General features: G+C 35.3%; 2 protein-coding genes across 2 annotated transcripts; both read left to right on the forward strand.

Moving 5' to 3' along the window:
- Window positions 1–9,980: 9,980 nt before the first annotated feature.
- Window positions 9,981–10,841, forward strand: LOC135150328 (uncharacterized). Its single transcript, XM_064086592.1, has one exon. The coding sequence runs from the start codon at window positions 9,981–9,983 to the stop codon at window positions 10,839–10,841; it is 861 nt and encodes a 286-aa protein (XP_063942662.1).
- A 4,875-nt stretch (window positions 10,842–15,716) lies between these two features.
- On the forward strand, window positions 15,717–16,577 carry LOC135150329 (uncharacterized). The gene has a single exon (XM_064086593.1). It carries the CDS (start codon window positions 15,717–15,719, stop codon window positions 16,575–16,577), a length of 861 nt encoding a protein of 286 aa, XP_063942663.1.
- Window positions 16,578–16,794: the final 217 nt, after the last annotated feature.

Raw genomic sequence — 16,794 nt, forward strand, 5'->3', positions numbered from 1 at the left:
ACGAGTCTGGAATGAAGCTAAAAGTTGTTTCCAACTTCAATCTACCAATAATGAAGCTACAAGTTGTTTACGGGCTCAAACGAGTCAAGAATGAAACTACAAGTTGATTCCAATTTCAAACAACCGAAAATGAATGTACAAGTTGTGTTCAACTTCAAACGAGTCTGGAATGAAGCTACAAGTTGTTTCCAACTTCAATCTAGTCAATAATGAAGCTACAAGGTGTTGCCAGACTCAAACGAGTCAAGAATGAAACTACAAGTTGTTTACAATTTCAAACAACCGAAAATGAAGCTACAAGTTGTTTTTAACTTCAAACTAGTCTGGAATGAAGCTAAAAGTTGTTTCCAACTTCAATCTACCAATAATGAAGCTACAAGTTGTTTCCGGGCTCAAACGAGTCAAGAATGAAACTACAAGTTGATTACAATTTCAAACAACCGAAAATGAAGCTAAAAGTTGTTTTTAACTTCGAACGAGTTTGGAGCTACAAGTTGTTTCCAACTTCAATCTACCAATAATGAAGCTACAAGTTGTTTACGGGCTCAAACGAGTCAAGAATTAAACTACAAGTTAATTACAATTTCAAACAACCGAAAATGAAGCTACAAGTTGTTTTTAACTTCAAACGAGTCTGGAATGAAGCTAAAAGTTGTTTCCAACTCCAATCTACCAATAATGAAGCTACAAGTTGTTTACGGGCTCAAACGAGTCAACAATGAAAATACAAGTTGATTCCAATTTCCAACAACCGAAAATGAAGGTACAAGTTGTTTTCAACTTCAAACGAGTCTGGAATGAAGCTACAAGTTGTTTCCAACTCCAATCTAGTCAATAATGAAGCTACAAGTTGTTTCCGGGCTCAAACGAGTCAAGAATGAAACTACAAGTTGATTACAATTTCAAACAACCGAAAATGAAGCTACAAGTTGTTTTTAACTTCGAAAGAGTTTAGAATGAAGCTACAAGTTGTTTCCAACGAAATCTACCAATAATGAAGCTACAAGTTGTTTACGGGCTCAAACGAGTCAAGAAAGAAACTACAAGTTGATTCCAATTTCCAACAACCGAAAATGAATGTACAAGTTGTTTTGAACTTCAAACGAGTCTGGAATGAAGCTACAAGTTGTTTCCAACTCCAATCTAGTCAATAATGAAGCTACAAGTTGTTTCCGGGCTCAAACGAGTCAAGAATGAAACTACAAGTTGATTACAATTTCAAACAACCGAAAATCAAGCTAGAAGTTGTTTTTAACTTCAAACGAGTCTGGAATGAAGCTAAAAGTTGTTTCCAACTTCAATCTACCAATAATGAAGCTACAAGTTGTTTACGGACTCAAACGAGTCAAGAATGAAACTACAAGTTGATTCCAATTTCAAACAACCGAAAATGAATGTACAAGTTGTTTTTAACTTCGAACGAGTCTGGAATGAAGCTAAAAGTTGTTTCCAACTACAATTTAGTCAATAATGAAGCTACAAGTTGTTTCCGGGCTCAAACGAATCAAGAATGAAACTACAAGTTGATTACAATTTCAAACAACCGAAAATCAAGCTACAAGTTATTTTTAACTTCAAACGAGTCTGGAATGAAGCTACAAGTTGTTTCCAACTTCAATCTACCAATAATGAAGCTACAAGTTGTTTCCGGGTTCAAACGAGTCAAGAATGAAACTACAAGTTGAATACAATATCAAACAACCAAAAATGAAGCTACAAGTTGTTTTTAACTTCAAACGAGTCTGGAATGAAGCTAAAAGTTGTTTCCAACTGCAATCTACCAATAATGAAGCTACAAGTTGTTTACGGGCTCAAACGAGTCAAGAATGAAACTACAAGTTGATTCCAATTTCAAACAACCGAAAATGAATGTACAAGTTGTTTTCAACTTCAAACGAGTCTGGAATGAAGCTACAAGTTGTTTCCAACTTCAATCGACCAATAATGAAGCTACAAGTTGTTTCCGGGCTCAAACGAGTCAAGAATGAAACTACAAGTTGATTACGATTTCAAACAACCGAAAATGAAGCTAAAAGTTGTTTTTAACTTCGAACGAGTCTGGAATGAAGCTAAAAGTTGTTTCCAACTTCAATCTACCAATAATTAAGCTACAAGTTGTTTAAGGGCTCAAACGAGTTAAGAATGAAACTACAAGTTGATTAAAATTTCAAACAACCGAAAATGAAGCTACAAGTTGTTTTTAACTTCGAACGAGTTTGGAATGAAGCTACAAGTTGTTTCCAACTTCAATCTACCAATAATGAAGCTACAAGTTGTTTACGGGCTCAAACGAGTCAAGAATTAAACTACAAGTTAATTACAATTTCAAACAACCGAAAATGAAGCTACAAGTTGTTTTCAACTTCAAACGAGTCTGGAATGAAGCTAAAAGTTGTTTCCAACTTCAATCTACCAATAATGAAGCTACAAGTTGTTTACGGGCTCAAATGAGTCAACAATCAAACTACAAGTTGATTCCAATTTCCAACCACCGAAAATGAAGGTTCAAGTTGTTTTCAACTTCAAACGAGTCTGGAATGAAGCTACAAGTTGTTTCCAACTCCAATCTAGTCAATAATGAAGCTACAAGTTGTTTAAGGGCTCAAACGAGTCAAGAATGAAACTACAAGTTGATTACAATTTCAAACAACCGAAAATGAAGCTACAAGTTGTTTTTAACTTCAAACGAGTCTGGAATGAAGATACAAGTTGTTTCCAACTTCAATCTAGTCAATAATGAAGCTACAAGTTGTTTCCGGGCTCATACGAGTCAAGAATGAAACTACAAGTTGATTACAATTTCAAACAACCGAAAATCAAGCTACAAGTTGTTTTTAACTTCAAACGAGTCTGGAATGAAGCTAAAAGTTGTTTCCAACTTCAATCTACCAATAATGAAGCTACAAGTTGTTTCCGGGTTCAAACGAGTCAAGAATGAAACTACAAGTTTATTACAATATCAAACAATCGAAAATGAAGCTACAAGTTGTTTTTAACTTCGAAAGAGTTTGGAATGAAGCTACAAGTTGTTTCCAACTTCAATCTACCAATAATGAAGCTACAAGTTGTTTACGGGCTCAAACGAGTCAAGAATGAAACTACAAGTTTATTACAATTTCAAACAACCGAAAATGAAGCTACAAGTTGTTTTTAACTTCAAACGAGTCTTGGATGAAGCTAAAAGTTGTTTCCAACTTCAATCTACCAATAATGAAGCTACAATTTGTTTACGGGCTCAAACGAGTCAAGAATGAAACTACAAGTTGATTCCAATTTCAAACAACCGAAAATGAATGTACAAGTTGTTTTCAACTTCAAACGAGTCTGGAATGAAGCTACAAGTTGTTTCCAACTCCAATCTAGTCAATAATGAAGCTACAAGTTGTTTCCGGGCTCAAACGAGTCAAGAATGAAACTACAAGTTGATTACAATTTCAAACAACCGAAAATGAAGCTACAAGTTGTTTTTAACTTCAAACGAGTCTGGAATGAAGCTACAAGTTGTTTCCAACTTCAATCTAGTCAATAATGAAGCTACAAGTTGTTTCCGGGCTTAAACGAGTCAAGAATGAAACTACAAGTTGATTACAATTTTAAACAACCGAAAATCAAGCTTCAAGTTGTGTTTAACTTCAAACGAGTCTGGAATGAAGCTAAAAGTTGTTTCCAACTTCAATCTACCAATAATGAAGCTACAAGTTGTTTACGGGATCAAACGAGTCAAGAATGAAACTACAAGTTTATTACAATTTCAAACAACCGAAAATGAATGTACAAGTTGTGTTCAACTTCAAACGAGTCTGGAATGAAGCTACAAGTTGTTTCCAACTTCAATCTAGTCAATAATGAAGCTACAAGGTGTTGCCAGACTCAAACGAGTCAAGAATGAAACTACAAGTTGTTTACAATTTCAAACAACCGAAAATGAAGCTACAAGTTGTTTTTAACTTCAAACTAGTCTGGAATGAAGCTAAAAGTTGTTTCCAACTTCAATCTACCAATAATGAAGCTACAAGTTGTTTCCGGGTTCAAACGAGTCAAGAATGAAACTATAAGTAGATTACAATTTCAAACAACCGAAAATGAAGCTACAAGTTGTTTTTAAGTTCGAAAGAGTTTGGAATGAAGCTACAAGTTGTTTCCAACTTCAATCTACCAATAATGAAGCTACAAGTTGTTTCCGGGCTCAAACGAGTCAAGAATGAAACTACAAGTTGATTACAATTTCAAACAACCGAAAATGAAGCTAAAATTTTTTTTGAACTTCGAACGAGTTTGGAATGAAGCTACAAGTTGTTTCCAACTTCAATCTACCAATAATGAAGCTACAAGTTGTTTACGGGCTCAAACGAGTCAAGAATTAAACTACAAGTTAATTACAATTTCAAACAACTGAAAATGAAGCTACAAATTGTTTTTAACATCAAACGAGTCTGGAATGAAGCTAAAAGTTGTTTCCAACTCCAATCTACCAATAATGAAGCTACAAGTTGTTTACGGGCTCAAACGAGTCAACAATGAAACTACAAGTTGATTCCAATTTCCAACAACCGAAAATGAAGGTACAAGTTGTTTTCAACTTCAAACGAGTCTGGAATGAAGCTACAAGTTGTTTCCAACTCCAATCTAGTCAATAATGAAGCTACAAGTTGTTTCCGGGCTCAAACGAGTCAATAATGAAACTACAAGTTGATTACAATTTCAAACAACCGAAAATGAAGCTACAAGTTGTTTTTAACTTCGAAAGAGTTTGGAATGAAGCTACAAGTTGTTTCCAACGAAATCTACCAATAATGAAGCTACAAGTTGTTTACGGGCTCAAACGAGTCAAGAATGAAACTACAAGTTGATTCCAATTTCCAACAACCGAAAATGAATGTACAAGTTGTTTTGAACTTCAAACGAGTCTGGAATGAAGCTACAAGTTGTTTCCAACTCCAATCTAGTCAATAATGAAGCTACAAGTTGTTTCCGGGCTCAAACGAGTCAAGAATGAAACTACAAGTTGATTACGATTTCAAACAACCGAAAATGAAGCTACAAGTTGTTTTTAACTTCAAACGAGTCTGGAATGAAGCTAAAAGTTGTTTCCAACTTCAATCTACCAATAATTAAGCTACAAGTTGTTTCCGGGCTCAAACGAGTCAAGAATGAAACTACAAGTTGAAAACAATTTCAAACAACCGAAAATGAAGCTACAAGTTGTTTTTAACTTCGAACGAGTTTGGAATGAAGATACAAGTTGTTTCCAACTTCAATCTAGTCAATAATGAAGCTACAAGTTGTTTCCGGGCTCAAACGAGTCAAGAATGAAACTACAAGTTGATTACAATTTCAAACAACCGAAAATCAAGCTACAAGTTGTTTTTAACTTCAAACGAGTCTGGAATGAAGCTAAAAGTTGTTTCCAACTTCAATCTACCAATAATGAAGCTACAAGTTGTTTCCGGGTTCAAACGAGTCAAGAATGAAACTACAAGTTTATTACAATATCAAACAACCGAAAATGAAGCTACAAGTTGTTTTTAACTTCGAAAGAGTTTGGAATGAAGCTACAAGTTGTTTCCAACTTCAATCTACCAATAATGAAGCTACAAGTTGTTTACGGGCTCAAACGAGTGAAGAATGAAACTACAAGTTGATTACAATTTCAAACAACCGAAAATGAAGCTACAAGTTGTTTTTAACTTCAAACGAGTCTGGAATGAAGCTAAAAGTTGTTTCCAACTTCAATCTACCAATAATGAAGCTACAAGTTGTTTACGGGCTCAAACGAGTCAAGAATGAAACTACAAGTTGATTCCAATTTCAAACAACCGAAAATGAATGTACAAGTTGTGTTCAACTTCAAACGAGTCTGGAATGAAGCTACAAGTTGTTTCCAACTTCAATCTAGTCAATAATGAAGCTACAAGGTGTTGCCAGACTCAAACGAGTCAAGAATGAAACTACAAGTTGATTACGATTTCAAACAACCGAAAATGAAGCTAAAAGTTGTTTTTAACTTCGAACGAGTCTGGAATGAAGCTAAAAGTTGTTTCCAACTTCAATCTACCAATAATTAAGCTACAAGTTGTTTAAGGGCTCAAACGAGTTAAGAATGAAACTACAAGTTGATTACAATTTCAAACAACCGAAAATGAAGCTACAAGTTGTTTTTAACTTCGAACGAGTTTGGAATGAAGCTACAAGTTGTTTCCAACTTCAATCTACCAATAATGAAGCTACAAGTTGTTTACGGGCTCAAACGAGTCAAGAATTAAACTACAAGTTAATTACAATTTCAAACAACCGAAAATGAAGCTACAAGTTGTTTTCAACTTCAAACGAGTCTGGAATGAAGCTAAAAGTTGTTTCCAACTTCAATCTACCAATAATGAAGCTACAAGTTGTTTACGGGCTCAAACGAGTCAACAATGAAACTACAAGTTGTTTACAATTTCAAACAACCGAAAATGAAGCTACAAGTTGTTTTTAACTTCAAACGAGTCTGGAATGAAGATACAAGTTGTTTCCAACTTCAATCTAGTCAATAATGAAGCTACAAGTTGTTTCCGGGCTCAAACGAGTCAAGAATGAAACTACAAGTTGATTACAATTTCAAACAACCGAAAATCAAGCTACAAGTTGGTTTTAACTTCAAACGAGTCTGGAATGAAGCTAAAAGTTGTTTCCAACTTCAATCTACCAATAATGAAGCTACAAGTTTTTTCCGGGTTCAAACGAGTCAAGAATGAAACTACAAGTTGATTACAATATCAAACAACCGAAAATGAAGCTACAAGTTGTTTTTAACTTCGAAAGAGTTTGGAATGAAGCTACAAGTTGTTTCCAACTTCAATCTACCAATAATGAAGCTACAAGTTGTTTACGGGCTCAAACGAGTCAAGAATGAAACTACAAGTTTATTACAATTTCAAACAACCGAAAATGAAGCTACAAGTTGTTTTTAACTTCAAACGAGTCTGGAAGGAAGCTAAAAGTTGTTTCCAACTTCAATCTACCAATAATGAAGCTACAAGTTGTTTACGGGCTCAAACGAGTCAAGAATGAAACTACAAGTTGATTCCAATTTCAAACAACCGAAAATGAATGTACAAGTTGTTTTCAACTTCAAACGAGTCTGGAATGAAGCTACAAGTTGTTTCCAACTCCAATCTAGTCAATAATGAAGCTACAAGTTGTTTCCGGGCTCAAACGAGTCAAGAATGAAACTACAAGTTGATTACAATTTCAAACAACCGAAAATGAAGCTACAAGTTGTTTTTAACTTCAAACGAGTCTGGAATGAAGCTACAATTTGTTTCCAACTTCAATCTAGTCAATAATGAAGCTACAAGTTGTTTCCGGGCTCAAACGAATCAAGAATGAAACTACAAGTTGATTACAATTTTAAACAACCGAAAATCAAGCTTCAAGTTGTGTTTAACTTCAAACGAGTCTGGAATGAAGCTAAAAGTTGTTTCCAACTTCAATCGACAAATAATGAAGCTACAAGTTGTTTACGGGATCAAACGAGTCAAGAATGAAACTACAAGTTGATTCCAATTTCAAACAACCGAAAATGAATGTACAAGTTGTGTTCAACTTCAAACGAGTCTGGAATGAAGCTACAAGTTGTTTCCAACTTCAATCTAGTCAATAATGAAGCTACAAGGTGTTGCCAGACTCAAACGAGTCAAGAATGAAACTACAAGTTGTTTACAATTGCAAACAACCGAAAATGAAGCTACAAGTTGTTTTTAACTTCAAACGAGTCTGGAATGAAGCTAAAAGTTGTTTCCAACTTCAATCTACCAATAATGAAGCTACAAGTTGTTTCCGGGCTCAAACGAGTCAAGAATGAAACTACAAGTTGATTACAATTTCAAACAACCGAAAATGAAGCTAAAAGTTGTTTTTAACTTCGAACGAGTTTGGAATGAAGCTACAAGTTGTTTCCAACTTCAATCTACCAATAATGAAGCTACAAGTTGTTTACGGGCTCAAACGAGTCAAGAATTAAACTACAAGTTAATTACAATTTCAAACAACCGAAAATGAAGCTACAAATTGTTTTTAACTTCAAACGAGTCTGGAATGAAGCTAAAAGTTGTTTCCAACTCCAATCTACCAATAATGAAGCTACAAGTTGTTTACGGGCTCAAACGAGTCAACAATGAAACTACAAGTTGATTCCAATTTCCAACAACCGAAAATGAAGGTACAAGTTGTTTTCAACTTCAAACGAGTCTGGAATGAAGCTACAAGTTGTTTCCAACTCCAATCTAGTCAATAATGAAGCTACAAGTTGTTTCCGGGTTCAAACGAGTCAAGAATGAAACTACAAGTTGATTACAATTTCAAACAACCGAAAATGAAGCTACAAGTTGTTTTTAACTTCGAAAGAGTTTGGAATGAAGCTACAAGTTGTTTCCAACGAAATCTACCAATAATGAAGCTACAAGTTGTTTACGGGCACAAACGAGTCAAGAATGAAACTACAAGTTGATTCCAATTTCCAACAACCAAAAATGAATGTACAAGTTGTTTTGAACTTCAAACGAGTCTGGAATGAAGCTACAAGTTGTTTCCAACTCCAATCTAGTCAATAATGAAGCTACAAGTTGTTTCCGGGCTCAAACGAGTCAAGAATGAAACTACAAGTTGATTACAATTTTAAACAACCGAAAATGAAGCTACAAGTTGTTTTTAACTTCAAACGAGTCTGGAATGAAGCTACAAGTTGTTTCCTACTCCAATCTAGTCAATAATGAAGCTACAAGTTGTTTCCGGGCTCAAACGAGTCAAGAATGAAACTACAAGTTGATTACAATTTCAAACAACCGAAAATGAAGCTACAAGTTGTTTTTAACTTCAAACGAGTCTGGAATGAAGATACAAGTTGTTTCCAACTTCAATCTAGTCAATAATGAAGCTACAAGTTGTTTCCGGGCTCAAACGAGTCAAGAATGAAACTACAAGTTGATTACAATTTCAAACAACCGAAAATCAAGCTACAAGTTGTTTTTAACTTCAAACGAGTCTGGAATGAAGCTAAAAGTTGTTTCCAACTTCAATCTACCAATAATGAAGCTACAAGTTGTTTCCGGGTTCAAACGAGTCAAGAATGAAACTACAAGTTTATTACAATATCAAACAACCGAAAATGAAGCTACAAGTTGTTTTTAACTTCGAAAGAGTTTGGAATGAAGCTACAAGTTGTTTCCAACTTCAATCTACCAATAATGAAGCTACAAGTTGTTTACGGGCTCAAACGAGTGAAGAATGAAACTACAAGTTTATTACAATTTCAAACAACCGAAAATGAAGCTACAAGTTGTTTTTAACTTCAAACGAGTCTGGAATGAAGCTAAAAGTTGTTTCCAACTTCAATCTACCAATAATGAAGCTACAAGTTGTTTACGGGCTCAAACGAGTCAAGAATGAAACTACAAGTTGATTCCAATTTCAAACAACCGAAAATGAATGTACAAGTTGTTTTCAACTTCAAACGAGTCTCGAATGAAGCTACAAGTTGTTTCCAACTCCAATCTAGTCAATAATGAAGCTACAAGTTGTTTCCGGGCTCAAACGAGTCAAGAATGAAACTACAAGTTGATTACAATATCAAACAACCAAAAATGAAGCTACAAGTTGTTTTTAACTTCAAACGAGTCTGGAATGAAGCTACAAGTTGTTTCCAACTTCAATTTAGTCAATAATGAAGCTACAAGTTGTTTCCGGGCTCAAACGAGTCAAGAATGAAACTACAAGTTGATTACAATTTTAAACAACCGAAAATCAAGCTTCAAGTTGTGTTTAACTTCAAACGAGTCTGGAATGAAGCTAAAAGTTGTTTCCAACTTCAATCTACCAATAATGAAGCTACAAGTTGTTTATGGGATCAAACGAGTCATGAATGAAACTACAAGTTGATTCCAATTTCAAACAACCGAAAATGAATGTACAAGTTGTGTTCAACTTCAAACGAGTCTGGAATGAAGCTACAAGTTGTTTCCAACTTCAATCTAGTCAATAATGAAGCTATCAGGTATGAAGTGGGGATGAACTCTGCTTTTTCTTTCTGGCATGACCCATGGATTCGTGGTGCTAGTCTCATCAACTTACTTCACCCGAGTACTATCTCTACCTTGCAATCTAGCTCGGATGCTTTGGCTGGTCAATTTATGGATAACGGAAGCTGGCATCTTCCAACTTCTAATCATTTCGATTGTTTGGAGCTTCGAAGTCTAGTTCTTAATATCCAGATCCATCCTCGAGATAAAATTCGCTGGGACACTACTCAATCTAATGCTACTGGGATTTCCACCATTTGGAACTCTATTCGCACCATCGGGACCCCTCCTGCTTGGGTTGATGTTGTATGGCATAATCTCTCCATACCTAAATGTGCTTTTACGTTCTGGCTTGCTATTAAAGGAAGACTCCTCACCAGGGACCGAATGCATAAATTCAACATGAATACGGAGCTGAGATGCATTTTATGTAATATCGATAATGAATCCCACAGGCATATTTTTGTATCGTGCCCATATATTATGCATATCATGGCTAATAGTTCTTTCACCTTCTCTGAAGACTGGTCGCATTATAAAAATGGGGAATTCTTAGTGGGGCCAGTTACTGGTACTAGAAAGCAGATGGGACACCTTTATGCAGCCATCACGTTTTTTCTTGTCTGGAAGGGAAGGAATGCTAGACTCCATAATGCTACCAACCAGCCTGCATCTATGACTTTGACTTTGGTCAAGCGCATGTTTCGTGAGAAACTTCACTCGTGTCATCGATTTCAAAAAGAAGTATTAAAGAACCATGATCTATTATTGGACTTGTACTAGTTTAGCTTAGTTTTTGTTGACTATTTATTTAGTCTTTCCTAGTAGCTTCGTTAGCTTCTAGTTTTTGTGAGCAGAGGACTTATGTACTTGTTTATCACTTTCCTGGGGTATGCCCCTTGTAGCTTGTCTCCGTTTCTTCTTCTATAAAACTTTTATTTAGCAAAAAAAAAAAAAAAAGGTGTTGCCAGACTCAAACGAGTCAAGAATGAAACTACAAGTTGTTTACAATTTCAAACAACCGAAAATGAAGCTACAAGTTGTTTTTAACTTCAAACGAGTCTGGAATGAAGCTAAAACTTGTTTCCAACTTCAATCTACCAATAATGAAGCTACAAGTTGTTTCCGGGCTCAAACGAGTCAAGAATGAAACTACAAGTTGATTACAATTTCAAACAACCGAAAATGAAGCTAAAAGTTGTTTTTAACTTCGAACGAGTTTGGAATGAAGCTACAAGTTGTTTCCAACTTCAATCTACCAATAATGAAGCTACAAGTTGTTTACGGGCTCAAACGAGTCAACAATGAAACTACAAGTTGATTCCAATTTCCAACAACCGAAAATGAAGGTACAAGTTGTTTTCAACTTCAAACGAGTCTGGAATGAAGCTACAAGTTGTTTCCAACTCCAATCTAGTCAATAATGAAGCTACAAGTTGTTTTCGGGCTCAAACGAGTCAAGAATGAAACTACAAGTTGATTACAATTTCAAACAACCGAAAATGAAGCTACAAGTTGTTTTTAACTTCGAAAGAGTTTGGAATGAAGCTACAAGTTGTTTCCAACGAAATCTACCAATAATGAAGCTACAAGTTGTTTACGGGCTCAAACGAGTCAAGAATGAAACTACAAGTTGATTCCAATTTCCAACAACCGAAAATGAATGTACAAGTTTTTTTGAACTTCAAACGAGTCTGGAATGAAGCTACAAGTTGTTTCCAACTTCAATCTAGTCAATAATGAAGCTACAAGTTGTTTCCGGGCTCAAACGAGTCAAGAATGAAACTACAAGTTGATTACAATTTTAAACAACCGAAAATCAAGCTTCAAGTTGTGTTTAACTTCAAACGAGTCTGGAATGAAGCTAAAAGTTGTTTCCAACTTCAATCTACCAATAATGAAGCTACAAGTTGTTTACGGGATCAAACGAGTCAAGAATGAAACTACAAGTTGATTCCAATTTCAAACAACCGAAAATGAATGTACAAGTTGTGTTCAACTTTAAACGAGTCTGGAATGAAGCTACAAGTTGTTTCCAACTTCAATCTAGTCAATAATGAAGCTACAAGGTGTTGCCAGACTCAAACGAGTCAAGAATGAAACTACAAGTTGTTTACAATTTCAAACAACCGAAAATGAAGCTACAAGTTGTTTTTAACTTCAAACGAGTCTGGAATGAAGCTAAAAGTTGTTTCCAACTTCAATCTACCAATAATGAAGCTACAAGTTGTTTCCGGGCTCAAACGAGTCAAGAATGAAACTACAAGTTGATTACAATTTCAAACAACCGAAAATGAAGCTAAAAGTTGTTTTTAACTTCGAACGAGTTTGGAATGAAGCTACAAGTTGTTTCCAACTTCAATCTACCAATAATGAAGCTACAAGTTGTTTACGGGCTCAAACGAGTCAAGAATTAAACTACAAGTTAATTACAATTTCAAACAACCGAAAATGAAGCTACAAATTGTTTTTAACTTCAAACGAGTCTGGAATGAAGCTAAAAGTTGTTTCCAACTCCAATCTACCAATAATGAAGCTACAAGTTGTTTACGGGCTCAAACGAGTCAACAATGAAACTACAAGTTGATTCCAATTTCCAACAACCGAAAATGAAGGTACAAGTTGTTTTCAACTTCAAACGAGTCTGGAATGAAGCTACAAGTTGTTTCCAACTCCAATCTAGTCAATAATGAAGCTACAAGTTGTTTCCGGGCTCAAACGAGTCAAGAATGAAACTACAAGTTGATTACAATTTCAAACAACCGAAAATGAAGCTAAAAGTTGTTTTTAACTTCGAACGAGTTTGGAATGAAGCTACAAGTTGTTTCCAACTTCAATCTACCAATAATGAAGCTACAAGTTGTTTACGGGCTCAAACGAGTCAAGAATTAAACTACAAGTTAATTACAATTTCAAACAACCGAAAATGAAGCTACAAATTGTTTTTAACTTCAAACGAGTCTGGAATGAAGCTAAAAGTTGTTTCCAACTCCAATCTACCAATAATGAAGCTACAAGTTGTTTACGGGCTCAAACGAGTCAACAATGAAACTACAAGTTGATTCCAATTTCCAACAACCGAAAATGAAGGTACAAGTTGTTTTCAACTTCAAACGAGTCTGGAATGAAGCTACAAGTTGTTTCCAACTCCAATCTAGTCAATAATGAAGCTACAAGTTGTTTTCGGGCTCAAACGAGTCAAGAATGAAACTACAAGTTGATTACAATTTCAAACAACCGAAAATGAAGCTACAAGTTGTTTTTAACTTCGAAAGAGTTTGGAATGAAGCTACAAGTTGTTTCCAACGAAATCTACCAATAATGAAGCTACAAGTTGTTTACGGGCTCAAACGAGTCAAGAATGAAACTACAAGTTGATTCCAATTTCCAACAACCGAAAATGAATGTACAAGTTTTTTTGAACTTCAAACGAGTCTGGAATGAAGCTACAAGTTGTTTCCAACTTCAATCTAGTCAATAATGAAGCTACAAGTTGTTTCCGGGCTCAAACGAGTCAAGAATGAAACTACAAGTTGATTACAATTTTAAACAACCGAAAATCAAGCTTCAAGTTGTGTTTAACTTCAAACGAGTCTGGAATGAAGCTAAAAGTTGTTTCCAACTTCAATCTACCAATAATGAAGCTACAAGTTGTTTACGGGATCAAACGAGTCAAGAATGAAACTACAAGTTGATTCCAATTTCAAACAACCGAAAATGAATGTACAAGTTGTGTTCAACTTTAAACGAGTCTGGAATGAAGCTACAAGTTGTTTCCAACTTCAATCTAGTCAATAATGAAGCTACAAGGTGTTGCCAGACTCAAACGAGTCAAGAATGAAACTACAAGTTGTTTACAATTTCAAACAACCGAAAATGAAGCTACAAGTTGTTTTTAACTTCAAACGAGTCTGGAATGAAGCTAAAAGTTGTTTCCAACTTCAATCTACCAATAATGAAGCTACAAGTTGTTTCCGGGCTCAAACGAGTCAAGAATGAAACTACAAGTTGATTACAATTTCAAACAACCGAAAATGAAGCTAAAAGTTGTTTTTAACTTCGAACGAGTTTGGAATGAAGCTACAAGTTGTTTCCAACTTCAATCTACCAATAATGAAGCTACAAGTTGTTTACGGGCTCAAACGAGTCAAGAATTAAACTACAAGTTAATTACAATTTCAAACAACCGAAAATGAAGCTACAAATTGTTTTTAACTTCAAACGAGTCTGGAATGAAGCTAAAAGTTGTTTCCAACTCCAATCTACCAATAATGAAGCTACAAGTTGTTTACGGGCTCAAACGAGTCAACAATGAAACTACAAGTTGATTCCAATTTCCAACAACCGAAAATGAAGGTACAAGTTGTTTTCAACTTCAAACGAGTCTGGAATGAAGCTACAAGTTGTTTCCAACTCCAATCTAGTCAATAATGAAGCTACAAGTTGTTTCCGGGCTCAAACGAGTCAAGAATGAAACTACAAGTTGATTACAATTTCAAACAACCAAAAATGAAGCTACAAGTTGTTTTTAACTTCAAACGAGTCTGGAATGAAGCTACAAGTTGTTTCCAACTCCAATCTAGTCAATAATGAAGCTACAAGTTGTTTCCGGGCTCAAACGAGTCAAGAATGAAACTACAAGTTGATTACAATTTCAAACAACCGAAAATGAAGCTAAAAGTTGTTTTTAACTTCAAACGAGTCTGGAATGAAGATACAAGTTGTTTCCAACTTCAATCTAGTCAATAATGAAGCTACAAGTTGTTTCCGGGCTCAAACGAGTCAAGAATGAAACTACAAGTTGATTACAATTTCAAACAACCGAAAATCAAGCTACAAGTTGTTTTTAACTTCAAACGAGTCTGGAATGAAGCTAAAAGTTGTTTCCAACTTCAATCTACCAATAATGAAGCTACAAGTTGTTTACGGGCTCAAACGAGTGAAGAATGAAACTACAAGTTTATTACAATTTCAAACAACCGAAAATGAAGCTACAAGTTGTTTTTAACTTCAAACGAGTCTGGAATGAAGCTAAAAGTTGTTTCCAACTTCAATCTACCAATAATGAAGCTACAAGTTGTTTACGGGCTCAAACGAGTCAAGAATGAAACTACAAGTAGATTCCAATTTCAAACAACCGAAAATGAATGTACAAGTTGTTTTCAACTTCAAACGAGTCTGGAATGAAGCTACAAGTTGTTTCCAACTCCAATCTAGTCAATAATGAAGCTACAAGTTGTTTCCGGGCTCAAACGAGTCAAGAATGAAACTACAAGTTGATTACAATTTCAAACAACGAAAAATGAAGCTACAAGTTGTTTTTAACTTCAAACGAGTCTGGAATGAAGCTACAAGTTGTTTCCAACTTCAATCTAGTCAATAATGAAGCTACAAGTTGTTTCCGTGCTCAAACGAGTCAAGAATGAAACTACAAGTTGATTACAATTTAAGCAACCGAAAATCAAGCTTCAAGTTGTGTTTAACTTCAAACGAGTCTGGAATGAAGCTAAAAGTTGTTTCCAACTTCAATCTACCAATAATGAAGCTACAAGTTGTTTATGGGATCAAACGAGTCAAGAATGAAACTACAAGTTGATTCCAATTTCAAACAACTGAAAATGAATGTACAAGTTGTGTTCAACTTCAAACGAGTCTGGAATGAAGCTACAAGTTGTTTCCAACTTCAATCTAGTCAATAATGAAGCTATCAGGTATGAAGTGGGGATGAACTCTGCTTTTTCTTTCTGGCATGACCCATGGATTCGTGGTGCTAGTCTCATCAACTTACTTCACCCGAGTACTATCTCTACCTTGCAATCTAGCTCGGATGCTTTGGCTGGTCAATTTATGGATAACGGAAGCTGGCATCTTCCAACTTCTAATCATTTCGATTGTTTGGAGCTTCGAAGTCTAGTTCTTAATATCCAGATCCATCCTCGAGATAAAATTCGCTGGGACACTACTCAATCTAATGCTACTGGGATTTCCACCATTTGGAACTCTATTCGCACCATCGGGACCCCTCCTACTTGGGTTGATGTTGTATGGCATAATCTCTCCATACCTAAATGTGCTTTTACGTTCTGGCTTGCTATTAAAGGAAGACTCCTCACCAGGGACCGAATGCATAAATTCAACATGAATACGGAGCTGAGATGCATTTTATGTAATATCGATAATGAATCCCACAGGCATATTTTTGTATCGTGCCCATATATTATGCATATCATGGCTAATAGTTCTTTCACCTTCTCTGAAGACTGGTCGCATTATAAAAATGGGGAATTCTTAGTGGGGCCAGTTACTGGTATTAGAAAGCAGATGGGACACCTTTATGCAGCCATCACGTTTTTTCTTGTCTGGAAGGAAAGGAATGCTAGACTCCATAATGCTACCAACCAGCCTGCATCTATGACTTTGACTTTGGTCAAGCGCATGTTTCGTGAGAAACTTCACTCGTGTCATCGATTTCAAAAAGAAGTATTAAAGAACCATGATCTATTATTGGACTTGTACTAGTTTAGCTTAGTTTTTGTTGACTATTTATTTAGTCTTTCCTAGTAGCTTCGTTAGCTTCTAGTTTTTATGAGCAGAGGACTTATGTACTTGTTTATCACTTTCCTGGGGTATGCCCCTTGTAGCTTGTCTCCGTTTCTTCTTCTATAAAACTTTTATTTAGCAAAAAAAAAAAAAAAAAAAAGGTGTTGCCAGACTCAAACGAGTCAAGAATGAAACT

This window comes from Daucus carota, chromosome 2 (assembly GCF_001625215.2).
Source record: "Daucus carota subsp. sativus chromosome 2, DH1 v3.0, whole genome shotgun sequence".
NCBI lineage: Eukaryota > Viridiplantae > Streptophyta > Magnoliopsida > Apiales > Apiaceae > Daucus > Daucus carota.